We start from the raw sequence: 14,189 nt of genomic DNA on the forward strand, positions 1-14,189 counted from the left end.
AATGATTTCAACAGAAACGGTTTTTGCTAACTTTTTTTTTGAAAGGAAAATTGATGACAATTACTAAAATGATTTTTTTTTTTGCTTTCCATTTCTTTTTTCCTTGAAATGTTATTTAAAACTAAATATCAATTTAGTCATTTTAGGATTCTTAGTATGCTACTTTCAATAACTTATAGTCTTTTTTTTTTTTTTTGGTTTCCCAAGGTGTCCCTAGATTTTTATCCCAAGACTAATCATTCGAGATACTGTTAGGCACCAACACGGGGACTCTTATAGTCTTATACACTTAAAACAAATTCAAAATAACTACCCTTGGAATTAAAAAAAAGGTTCGGTTAATATGTGCCCTTAAAGACACACATTAATAAATCTATTTTTAGAAAAGTTTTATTGAGAATTTAAAAAATTGTCAAATTTTTTTCAATTTTCAATAAAACTTTTCTAAAATTGGTTTACTAAAATCCTTAAAAAAAATACCAACGTCAGAATGTTTGGATTTAAAAATAAAATAAAAAGACAGTCAAATATGATTTTGCCATATTTAACCGCTATCTCGGTAACGGTGTCCCCCTTCAATTATGACTTATTTGTGGCGAGCCCAGAGGAAAAGTCTCAGCCATCTTCGAAGAACACGACTTGATGACTTGACGGGCCACCATACCGTTTTTCTCACCTAATTCTCGCACGTTCAGTGACTAGAAATTTTATCCGGAGAGTTCATTAAAAAATATAAGTTAGAACAAAATTTAATTAAAATAAAACTTGACTATATCAAGAATTAGTAACCCAAAAAAAAAAAAAAAAATTTATATATATATATATATATAAATGCATAAAGTTTTACAATTTTTTTCTTCAAATTTTCATATTTTGAATTATTACAAACCCTTTGTATTTCCTAAAAATTAAATTATATAAAGTTATATTATGTTTGTACTATAAATGCACATATACGCACATATCACAATTCACACAAAAAAAATTATTAAAAAAAATGTTCATAATTAATATTAAGCACACTTACACATATAATAAAAATTTATAATAGAATAGACATTTGCAATTTACAAATATTCACTCTTTATTCTTAAAGTTGAAGATTCCAAGATAGTCAGATAATTAACTGGAATGAGATGAGATTCATGAGAGAGAGATCTACATGATCTGTGCTATTGTTTGGTTTTAGGATGGACTGTTTTGCGTTGTTTTAGTTTTGGATTGGGTTGGCCTGAGTTATTGTTTAGTTTTGACTTGGACTTATTTGTGATTAGAGTGTGCAAAATTTAACTTAGGTGCTCAAAAATATTTTTAAAAAGAAAGTAAGCTAATAAAAAAATGTTTTTTTTATATATAATATTTTTTTTTTCAAGTCAGTGAACCCCCTGAACAACTATAAAATGCCCTATCTCTGTTGAAACCAAATGAGCCATTTCTCTCTTTCTTCCTTTTTATTGTTTTAAAGGATCAAAAGTGAGTTTCAAGATACGTACGAAAAGATGTCTCTATTTGGGAAGGTAGAAGCTGAAATAGAGATCAAGGCCTCTGCATATAAGTTTTTTGAGGCTAACAGAAAGCGAGTAGCTGATCTACCGAAACATGCCCCTAACTTTATACAAAGTGTTGATTTAGTACAAGGTGAATGGGGACAAGAGGGCTCTGTCATGTGCTTCTATTTTACCTTCGGTAAGTCAATCAATATTTGTTGATCATGTCTTATGAGTTCTTGAACACTTTAACATTTTATGTAATACTTGCCCTTACAAATGCTTATAGCTAGCCCGATCAACTGTGTATGTCTAGGATTTACTAAAGATTGTGTTGATGACTTGGTGGGAAAAAAAAAAAAAAAGGGAATTGTAATTTGTAATGTGTTGTGGGGGGTGAGCTGACATATATTTATATAATTATTTTTTAATTAGTTTTCTAGAAACTAATTGTGTGTTTGGTTTCAAATTAAAAATTCAACTTATTTTACTATTCAGTTTATTTTTATTATTATTAATAGGTCCCACTGCACTTTTTAGTAGTATTCATCACGAGTTTACTGTACTTTTCAGCTAATTTCTACTTTTATTTATAGTATTTTAAGTAAAAAGTTTTCTATTTCAGCAAAATAAGCAGATTTCAATTAGACTCTAAAACGGAAAAAAAAAAAAAAAAATCAATAAATCATTTTTTTTTTTTTTTTGTGTCAAGAATAAGGTTTGGCCAAAGATTTCTAATTTTTTACGTTTATGTTTGGATTAGAGGTTTAAAGGAATTTTTTTAAACTTCTCTTATATATTTTTATTGGATTTGAATTTTGATAAGTTCGCTGTTATATTATATTTTCTTATTATATTTTTCATGTTTACAAAATTTCAAGATAATTAAAGATTAATAATTATGTTATCAATCAAATGTTTAAATTTCAAGTTTTGGTGTTCTTAAATGATGCTATTTACAGTAATTGTCATCTTCATGTAGAAGAACAAACCCACAAAAATCAACTCTAATAGTCTCTCCAAAATGCAAAAAGTAATTTAAAGTTACTATAGTTCCTCTCCTGACCAAGTGAGCACTGTTCACTATCCACACCATTTTCTCTTCTTAAAAAATTCCCCGACTAAATAAGAGCATCCAATAGGCTCCCTAAAGTTATTTTTAGAGAACAAACACACAAAAAACACCTCCAGCAACCTCTTTAACTCTATTTTTTGTTTTATTTTAAAGAGTTGGTATGGTAGCTCTATTGAAGAAGTGAGCACTATAACAACTCCAAATATTTTTTTTTTTCTCATAAAAATAATCCCTTTATTGATTAAAAGATGAATCTCTCTCTCTCTCTCTCTCAGTGTGAGAGAGAGAGAGAGAACTAGAGATAACTGTACTATGTTAGACGAAGAGGAGGTAGGAAAAATAGGAAAGTGAAACATATGGATGAAAAAAAATTAAAGAGAAGGGAAAATAAAATAAATAATTAGAAAAATAAAGTTTTAGGCTTTGCTAAACTCATTCCAAATCACAAAAATTTGATAAATTTCAAGATTGAGATAGGTTTGATAAATTTAAAATTATATAGAAATTTTAAAAGATTTATAAAGACTAATGTAAGTTTGATAAATTTCAAAGTATAATAAACACTAACATAAAAAAAATGCAAACATAAAAATTTAAATTAGACAATCCCCAACTCGTTCTATCATTGCCATAAGTGTGCCATGATATATATATATATATATATATATATATATATATATACAGATATATATTTTAAATACCCTCGGAAAATTTAAAAATGTTAGAAATCATCAGAAGTAGAACATGGCTATATTAAGAGAATAACCTTTGAATCCCCAATTCTAGAATCCACTGGAAAAGAGAAAGAAAAAAAAGTTTATTAAAACTTGAATTAATTAAATCTGAATGTACAATAGAGTTCAACCATAAATACAAGGACAAAATTACATTTGGACCAATAAGGGCTATGCCCCTTGGCCCCTACTTTTTTTTATTATATAGTTATTATTTGAAGTTAAATTTCAGAAGTTACAGTTACTTTTATCTCAAAAATTAAATTGACAAACACCCTCAAAAAAAAATAAATAAATAAATAAATTGACGAAAAGACATAAAAAAAAAAAAGAGAAATAAGTCAACTAGCCCATACCTAGCTATAACCCTCCTTTAAAGAGGAAGAAAATTTTAGTTGATTAGTATGCCAACTCAAGTGGTGCTACCATATTGAAGGCATTACTGATAACAGTTATCAACCTTTTTATTTTTTATTTTTTAATACATAATAATACTTATTAGAATACACACGAAAATAATAATAGAATTTTAAAACAAGTTTATAATATATTACATATAACAATTATCAACTTGATGCAATACATCTATAGATCCTTAATGCTACTAATGAAATCAACTAGGTCCAAATCTCTCTCTCTCTCTGTATAAATAAATATTTGGATTAAACTTATTAATAATTATGCATTCTTCTTAATTATAAAATTATTTAACTCAAAAAAAATTGTAAAATTATTAAACTTTATGGTTGGATAACATATTATTTTTTTTTTATATTTTCCAATTTAATTTACTACTTTTATCAACAATAATATTAGTAAAAAAAAGAAAAGAAAAAAGAAATCAGGGGGCCATTTGTTTGTTGGTATTTTCGGTGAGAAAAACATAAAATTGAATAGTTTTGATAAAGTCAAATAGGAAACTATTTTTCGTGTACATTTTATCAATATTATATTTCTCTTTCACTGCCTTGTCATCAATTAATTTTTTTATTTGTTCTCATGGATTTTTTCCCCCTTTGGAATTAAATGCATGAAAACATAAGAATTACTTTGCCCAAGGATAATATAATATTTTGGGTACTAATTAATATCGATATACCATTTTAGAATATAAGAATTATTTCGCTTGTCTATGTGTTCTATTTTATACTATGTCAATTGTAGTATGTTACTTGTTTAATGAGGAGCAGAATATGATTAGGCCTGCCTCAACAAGATATTTTGAATCAAGAAACTTAATTGAATCAATCCATCCAAGCTAGGAGAGAGAAAGCAAGCAACTTATTTGAATCAATCCACTATATTTTCTCCATTCTGAGCCTTCCACCATCTTTACCAAAAGCTCGTTTCTTCAACCGACAATCCTGTAAAGCCAATCCTTCCTCTCCTGATCTAACTTAGCATGAACCTAGTTCCACCCTTCTCCACATTTTTCACTACTACTGTGTCCACACACGCTTCTCCTAAACCCCACTAGGCCGGCCCATTACTAAAACTTCTCTTCTCAATACTTGTTTCTTCCATCCCCACTTAACTTACTAGTTTACTTTCGAGTCTCGACAATGCATTTACAAGTAGTGTTTGAGAAGATGCAAAAACATAAATTGAGACAGAAAATGGGCGAATCAAGTAGGTAAATTGGAAAAATCTGCAGCTAGTAGAGGACGTTAAAGCACTGATTGACAGAAGTCAGATTGTAAAGTAGTTTTGTTTAGGTTCCTAGGGAAAGGAACTTTGTTGCTCATTGTCTGGCCAAGTGGGTTTTTGAGAATTTTGTGTTCTCACTTGTCAACTACCATGAGATACGTGCTTTTGTAATGTTGTTTGTTTGTTAATACATGCTTTTCCTTCCAGGTAAAATAAAAAAATGTCTCACGTGTGATGAGACAGAAAACAACAAAATATAGTTAGTAAACTATAATGAAAAGGGTGATGTTTATATTGTCTTTCTTGTTTTGATGTTTGTACAATTGATTGTGTTTGTTTGAGTCGGTGGCAGATGGGAAAGCTGTAATGTCTAAGGAGGTAATGGCCATCGATGACAAAAACCATTCACTCACTTTCAAGGTGATTGGAGGAATACTCTTGGAGTTGTACAAGAGTTTCAAATTCGTTGTTCAAGCCACTCCAAAGGGTGAGGGGAGCTTGGTCCGCTGGACTTTGGAATATGAGAAACTGAATGTCGATGATCCTGAATCAAACACAATGCTTGAATTTGCGATTGGTCTTACAAAAGATATGGACGCTCATCTTACCCATGAATAGCTTGGAAGAAAGATTATAGCTTGCGTTTTTTATTTTGTTGAGAAATAAGCACAATGTGTTTGTGTAAAATAAAACTTTTGAGAGCTTTAAAGACTAGAGCTTCCTCATCTATTGGTGAAATAAGCACAATATGTACTCATTTATGGGTGCCACTAGAGCTTCCTCAATTGCCTCCTACAGTATGTTATCTACATTGGATACATGAAATTAAAAATGCTTCCTACTATATCTATTACTAGTTTTTTTATTTTTTTTATTTATTTTTATTTTTATTTTTATTTTATTTTATTTTATTTTTTTTATACCATATAAAGAAAAAGTCCAAGTTAGCTAACAACGTGATCCATACAAGGCCAACAGTAGTGAGTTGGCATTTTTGATGTTGTTAAACCGTGAGAAACATAATTAAAAACACGAAGTCAAATTATAATGTTCATATGTTATGCTCTAGGATGATTTATTGCGATAAATCTGTTCTTGAATGTTTAGTTCTTATTGTCATATTAAGGGTCCGTTTGGGAATAACTTTTTACTGAAAGCTTATTGTTTTTTACTGAAAGCTTATTGTTGAAAGTACAATAAAAAAAGAAAAAAAGCTAAAAGTGTTGAAGATACTATAAAATAAAATTTATGTGTAATTTTAACCCTATTTTAATGCTTGAATATGCAAAATGACTTCTAAACATAAAAAACAAATATTTAACAACAACAATGATAATAAATAATTTTTTTGGCTTAGCTATAATTTACTATCAATTTTGTTATATAATAATTAAGATACATATTTCTTCAAAACTATCAATTAGAGTTACCAAAAAAATACCATAATGTTAATGGTAATTGTATATAACAAATAATCAACTAGATTTTGACAAAAAATTTACCATAATATGAATGGTAATTATAACATTAGTAACAAAAGAAGTCCTACAATGGACGAATCCCACATATCGATACTATGATATTATTCCGAACCAGTTTCATCTTAGGCTCATCTAAAGAAGAAATCAAAAATGATGAATAAAGATAATTAAATTTTTTCTCTGGATTTTTTGGTGTTCGACCTTCTTGAAAACCAAGGAGGTGGTAACTTTCCCCCTTATGGGTATTATGCTAAATGGAGATGAGCATTATGCTTAATGTCTGAAGTAATAGAGAAACTACATGAACTTCATGCATATTGAAAATAAGAAATGAGACAACTTCCTGCAAAAACTTAAGGTTTTCTTTTCCAAACGTTTAAGAAATCAGGATAGAGCCCTTGGATAAGTACAACTATATTGGTGAAATTTTCATTGAATTTGATAAAATCATGTGCATGGTATCTCAGTTCCTAATATTTAAATTTAAAGTTTTAGTTTAGACTTAGGCCAGCCTTATTTAGTTAGGAATTTGAAATGCTTACTCTTTTTGAAGGTATAATTCTTGTATGCTTTCTTCTCAAAAAATAAAAAATGCTACTATTGATTCCCCCCTCTTCATCTCCAGTTTATGATCTCTTTCTTCGTTCCATTTCCATCTTCTTCTTTCTAAATTTCATTTAGTCCTACAGTAACAGTCACTCTCTATGTGTCCTTCAAATTTGAAAATATCAACGTTGCTCAGCCGATCAGTGTAGTTTATGCTTTGTGCAAAATGTAGATCCGTTTGGGCTGTGATCTGTTTGGGCTGATTTTGGACGGAGGGATCCAGTTATACAAGTCAGGGGTTCAGGGCTCTTTTGGGTCCATTTGTGATTCAGTTTTTATGTTTGTTACACACAATTTGTTATATACAAATTCTTATGTAAAATTATTTTAAACTGAACAATTTATTTTGCTACGAAATCCAACTAAAGTATGTTGTAAGTAGACTTTTGACGTCTAATGTAATATATAACAGATTCTCCAAAAAAAAAAAAAAAATGTAATATAACAGATAACAACAAAACCATTAGGCCCAAGCGGCAGGAATAATGGATCACAGGCTCAAGAAATAAATAAATGGGTCTTGAAGAGGCAGGTGGGCTCAAAAAAGCCCGGAAAGAAAGAAATAGCATCCCATGGGCAGTGTATGAGGTAGAAAAGCGAGAAAGGGCAGCCGCAGGCCCAAGGTAATGCAAACTAAGAAAGTAAGGGGTTTATGGCAGACCCATAAACCCCAAGGATGAGAATAAGGTTATTGGGTCAGGGAAGCCCAATGAAGTTAGTAAAAAGCTCATGGGAGTGTAGAACCATGGGAGTGTAGAATTAGCAAAAGGGCTGAGAAAGCCCAAAGAAAGCAAACGGGCCGAGGAAGTCTAAAGAAAGCAAATAGGCCGAGGATGCTTAAAGGAAAGTCAAAAGGGACATAGAAGCTCATAAATAAAAGCAAACCAGTAGCCATGCCAAGCCACTAAGAGAAGGAATAAATGGCTAGCCTAAAAAAAGCTAAGCAGGATTAAGTTATTACGGCAGGAATAACAGTATGACATTGTAGGAAATAAAGGAAATCAAGGAGTGGGCCAAAGAAATGTAAGACCTATCCTCAAATAAAGCCCAGCTCTTGAATGGAGCAGGAAAACAAAGAACAACCCATATAAAAGGTAAAAAAAACACGGATGGCGAGCTTCCAGACCACGGCAGACGAATGGGCAGCAGACAAGTTTTGGACACATATGGAACGAAGGCACGCACAAGGCCCAAGCACCACCAGCCTATACCCAGCCAATATAGAGCATGGTGAGGTCGGGAGGGGGGGAGGGGGTTAGAGGATCAGAGGGCATGGTTTGGTGGTGGGGAGAGGGGAAAATCTATTTTTATGGTTCCGGCTCAGGCTCTTTCAGGGAGGTGTCCTGTTGGGATGGCTTATTACCCAAAAGAGGCAAACTGAGTTGGAACTATTAGGTGCATGCCATGAGGGATAGGGAGAGAGAAATAACCCAAACCGTGGCAGGAAAGGGTGCCACGACAGACTAGCAAACAAAATACACTTCCTTATTTGGCGATGGGAGGACGACACACAGAAGGAACAGTGATGGTCGGCCAGTACACCCAGACCAGACAAAGGGAGTTAAGGGTTAAAACAGTAAAATCGGGTCATGACAGGCACTATAAAAGGAGGGTCTGGCTGTGAACAGGAAAGACAACAGAACTTGGACTAAGAAATAGAAAACTTAAAAAGAAATAGCAAAGAAAATGAAGTGAGAAGAAAGAAAGAAATAGTGAGAGTTAGAAAGGTGGGCATGCACCGGTAGATTAATCCTTTCTCTCCCTCATGAAATTCGGCCCTCTGTAAGAAAAATCGAGAATACCTACGCAGAAAACCACTCAGACCTATTTCCCTCAGGGCAGCTAATCTCTACGGCAGGTCCATTTCTTGAGAGGTTGACTGCTCTGAGAAGGGACGTTCTTCCCTCTGTGGTTTTGCCCCTACGGATTGAATTTACGGTCGATTTCCTCTAGTATTTCGATTAACCCATGTTTATAAACATTTTATGTTCTCTGTTATTCATTTTCTTTCTCTTCCGTAAAAAGAAAACAAATAGTATTGATATTGTAATTGATGTTAAGGACTATTTGGTCAATTCCCCATTAAAGTGGCTAGATATTTTTGTTTATTTTATTATTGTCATGTTTGCCTGCCACGATTTGTCTGAAACAGTTTCGCCTGCTGTGAACACGTTCCTGGCAGATTTGACCTAGTTTGCGCATAAGCCGAATAAACTTAAGCTGAAACTGGGCCGGTCCCGACTCTCTTATCTAGAAAACTTGGGCTTAGTGGAGCAGGAGGCAGCCCAACACTACTAGCACGGCCCACCCCCTCACACTAATACTATGAGAACTGCATGTAAATTATAGGCGACTACTATTTGCTTTCAAATGGTGAATACATATATAGAAAACTGAACAACGGTAAAAAATTGTAAATCTACAAGCAATATCACTTGTTATTTTTCTATCTATGAATAGCATTGATTGGGTTTGTTATAAAATGAAATAGGCGTTTTGAATTTAGCAAGATTGGGGGTGTAAAGGGGTGGGCTGTGCTAGTGGTGTTAGGCTGCCTCCTGCTGCACTAAGCCCAAATTTTCTGGATAAGAGAGTTGGGATCAACCTAGATTCAGCTTAAGTTGGTCCGACTTGTGTGCAAACTAGGCCAAGTCTACTAGGGACATGTTCATGGCAGGCAAAACTGTTTCAGACAAATCGTGGCAGGCAGACATAATAACAATAAAATAAACAAAAAATATCTAGCCACTTAATGGGGAATTGACCAAACAGCCCTTAAAATCAATTACAACAGCAATACTAATTGTTTTCTTTTTTGTAGAAGAGAAAAAGAAATAACAGAGGATATCAAATGTTAATACGCATGGGTTAGTCGGAATATTAAGGGAAATCGACCAAAAATCCAATCTGCAGGAGCAGAGCCACAAAGGGAAAAACATTCATTCTCAAAGCAGTCAATCTCTTAAGAAAGAGTCCTACCGTGGAGATTAACCACCTTGAGGGAAATGGGTCTGAGTGGTTTTTTTGCGTAGTTACTCTCGAGTTTTTTTTTACAGAGGGCCAGATTTCATGAGGGAGAGAAGGGATCAATTTATCGGTTTATGCCTACCGTTTTAATTCTCATTATTTCTTTCTTTCTTTTCACTCATTTTCTTTGCTATTTCTTTTAAGTTTTCTATTTCTTAGTCAAAGTTCTCGTTGTTCCTCCTCCTTCTGTTCTTGGCAAGACCCTCCTTTTATAGTGCCTGCCGTGACCAGATTTTATTGTTTTAACCCTTAACTCACTTTGTCTGGTCTGGGTGTACTGGCCGACCATCACTGTTCCGTCTATGTGTCGCCCTCCCATCGCCAGACAAGGAAGAGTATTTTGTTTGCTAGTCTGTCGTGGCACCCTTTCCTGCTACGGTCTGGGTTATTTCTCTCTCCCTAACTCTCATGGCATGCACCTAATGGTTCCAACTCAGCTTGCCTCTTTTGGGTAGTAAGCTATCCCAGCAGGACACCTCCCCGAAAGTGCCTGAGCCGGAAACTTCAAAATAGATTTTTGCCCTCTCCCCACCACCAAACCACGCCCTCTGATTCTCTAACCCCCCGACCTCACCATGCTCTGTATTGGCTGGGTACAGGCTAGTGGTGCCTGGGCCTTGCGTGTGCCTTCATTCCATACGTGTCCAAAACTTGCTTGCTGCCCATTCGTCTACTGTGGTCTAAAGGCTCGCTGTCAGTGTTTTTTGACCTCTTATGTGGAATGCTTTTTGTTTTCCCGCTCCTCTCAGGAGCTGGGTTTTATTTGATGATGGGTCTTACATTTCTTTGGCCTATTCCTTGGTTTCCCTTATTTCTTATAATGTCGTTCTGTTATTCCTGCTGTAATAACTTAATCCTATTGGGCCTCTTTTAGGCTAGCCGTTTATTCCTTCTCCCAGTGGCTTGGCATGGTCACTGGTTTGCTTTTATTTATGGGCTCCTATATCCCTTTTGGCTTTCCCTTGGGCATCCTCGGCCCGTTTGCTTTCTTTGGGTTTCCTCGGCCCTTTTGCTAATTCTACATTGTCATGGGCTTTTTACTAACTTCATTGGGCTTTCCTGGCCCAATAACCTTATTCTCATCCTTGGGGTTTATGGGTCTGCCATAAACCCCTTACTTTCTTAGTTTGCATTACTTTGGGTCTGCGGCTGCCCTTTCTCGCTTTTCTACCTCATACACTGCCCATGGGATGCTATTTCTCTCTTTCCAGGCTTCTTCAAGCTCACTTGTCTCTTCAAGACCCATTTGTTTATTTCTTGGGCCTATGATCCATTATTTCTGCCGCTTGAGCCTAATGGTTTTGCTGTTTGCTTTGTCAATTCTTTGTTGCCCTTGTTATTGGGCTTTCTTTCTTTCCACCTGGATTCTCACAAATGGCCCTCAATAGGGGGCTATGTAGGACCGAGCCTCAATGGCCACTTGAGGACCAAATTCGATTTTTTTTTAGGCGAAAAATCTAAAGCAGATTAAGAAAATAAAACATACCTTTAGCCATTGTTGTTCGAATGATTTATAGAAAAAAAAAAAAAAAGTCCCAGTGTAGAACAAAGAATAAGAAGAGATTCTTATAATAATTCCTTAGAAACCCTTTTGATGGAGAATGCATGTTTTTGTTTTTTTGTTTTTTTTTTTTAAGGTTAGACTAGGGACCCCTTTAATTTAACTTTGTTTATCTATTTATATTTTTTCTATCAAGAGTATATGATTGTTCACCAAAAAAACATCTATTTTACCCAACAAAATTATAAATGTCTATTAAAAAATGAAACTCTAATAGGATGAGTTTTTATCTATCACTCTTATCATTAAATAAATAAAAATAAATCTGAATAAAATAACTAATTAAATAATTAAAATAAAATATATGTGGGCCACATTTACTCTCCTGATGGAGATAATTTTACATCTTTTTAATTTCTCTGATGTTTTAAGTGTTGTACATGAATTGTGTATAATTTTGTTGGAGTTGTGAAGGATTACTTTGAGATAGTGGTTGTTGAGTGAAGGATTACCACTAATAGGAAATTCTAAAATAAAGCGTGCCCAAAATCTAAGATTACATGACCCAAGTTGCCTATTTCCATTACACAAAAGTGACACAAACTGATAACATCCCAAAAATTATGAGCACACAAATGAAAAATACCAAGCCAATAATAGCCTTATTTCCAATACAATCACATGTCTAGTGACAAAACGACAACAGCTAGAAGAGGATTTTTCATTTTTGAAAATTACAATTATTGTAATAGGAATATGCTTCTCGCTGATATACCTAGAACAACAACCTTCAAGCTTGTTGCCAATGGATGCACCTCCTTGTAATAGTACACCTTCCAAAGCCACTCACCAGTCACAACCCATGAATGGGAATATAAGTTTCAGGGATGGTTTATCAATAATAATTTGTTTTTCCTTTTTAAGATGTAAAAGTGGGGCTGCACAAATCAGATTTCTTTATGAGCTAAGCAAGATGGATGGAGAACTTATATAGGCTTGAGAGAGGGTTACAAACTAAGTCTCCTTAATGGTTAGTATTCCAATCAATTTTCCAATAGAGTTTCCGAGTTTGAGTGAAATTTTCCCAGAGTCACTTGCTAAACTAAGCTGGGTATTAATCATGATAATTATGACTATAATTTTGTTTTGCTATGAATATTTCCTTACTACTGAAGTGAAATTGTGAATGCAATGATCAATAGTGTTTTGTAATTGCCTCTTCACATCAAAGATGTGAAAAATGCTAAATCCTAATTTTAGCTCTCACTCCCTTAAAGTATCATCCACATCAAGCATGCTATTCTTTGCTACAGTAGTGTCATCTTTGACACCCTACTGTAGCAAGATGCTAAAGTTTTATTATTATTATTTTTTTCTTTTTCTCTCTCTCTCTCACTCTCTCTTGTACTGTGAGCTTGTGTCTCTCTCCACCACTTTCTCTCTCACACTTGATTAAAATAAATAATATTTTAATGAAGTGGCAAAAAAAAAAAAACTTTGATGTTGGGTATATTATAAAGTGGAATGTTAAAATAAATAAAGTAGTGTTTTGAGATCCTAAATGTTATATTTTTTGACATGTTTGATGAGAATGCTCTTAATGCAATGATCAAGAATGTTTTGTAATTGCCTTTCCTTATTAGGGAGATTAATTGCCCCCCAACCCCAAGTTTTTCCCGTGACATCTTCTAGAGGCTGCTCTCTACTGTATTCTGTTGCTGTGTTATTTCTGTTTTCTTCTTTTGTTAATAAAAGTTTGTTATTCATAAAAATAAAAAAAAATAAAAAATAAAAATGAAAAAAGGGAGATTAGTTGCCAATTTAATCAATCAATTTCATTTTGGTCAAATTTGTAATGACCAAATGCAGGGACGGACCACTAAGGGGCTGAGGGGGAAACTTTTTTGAAAAATTTAAATAGTATATAGGATGAACAAAAAAAATCCCCAATTCACAAATATCATAATTCAATAATTCATAACCAAAAAAATCTCATAGAAAAAAAATTCCCTTACGGGGGGTCACAACAATTTATATGATTTTTTAAATTGATTTATAAACTATGAGAAAGTGAATTATAATATTTATATTTTTTCAAAAGATAAAATGCCAAAATTCTTTTAGAAGCCAATATTGATGATGTAGCATTGCCAACTCTTAATATATTGATATCTCAATTTTTTTAAATCCTCAAACAAAGTTTTGAAAAACTTCAGTAGTGTGATTTTCAGTTGCATCCAAAAGTATGGGATTATCATATTGGTGAGTTGGTCAACATGATAAAATCTACATATTAATTCTAATTACCCAAAATCTGGAGATCTGAAGTTCTCTTCTTCTTCTTCGAAAAAGGTTAGAATATCATGTTATAACTTTCAACTTTTTTGATTCATGTTATATCCTTCTTGACTTAAATATTTAGGTAATAAAGTGAAATTTTTTATCTACCATGATTTATTTTTATTTTTAATAAACCATGTCACATGAAATTTTTTTGGTTCATGCTTTGGCCCCCCTATGTTCAAATCCTAGTTTTGTCCCTGACCAAATGAATTAAAAATAAAAATAAATGGTCTTACGTAGCACATTGGCAAATATTATTATTTTTAATCAAAAGAGAAAATAATAACA

General features: G+C 33.2%; 1 protein-coding gene across 1 annotated transcript; it reads left to right on the forward strand.

The window, feature by feature from the left end:
• The first annotated feature begins 1,449 nt into the window (after positions 1-1,449).
• Positions 1,450-5,728, forward strand: LOC115988813 (kirola-like). Its single transcript, XM_031112427.1, has 2 exons — positions 1,450-1,686; positions 5,296-5,728. Exons 1-2 carry the CDS (start codon positions 1,500-1,502, stop codon positions 5,559-5,561), a joined length of 453 nt encoding a protein of 150 aa, XP_030968287.1. The 5' UTR covers positions 1,450-1,499; the 3' UTR covers positions 5,562-5,728.
• Positions 5,729-14,189: the final 8,461 nt, after the last annotated feature.

Source organism: Quercus lobata, chromosome 5 (assembly GCF_001633185.2).
Source record: "Quercus lobata isolate SW786 chromosome 5, ValleyOak3.0 Primary Assembly, whole genome shotgun sequence".
NCBI lineage: Eukaryota > Viridiplantae > Streptophyta > Magnoliopsida > Fagales > Fagaceae > Quercus > Quercus lobata.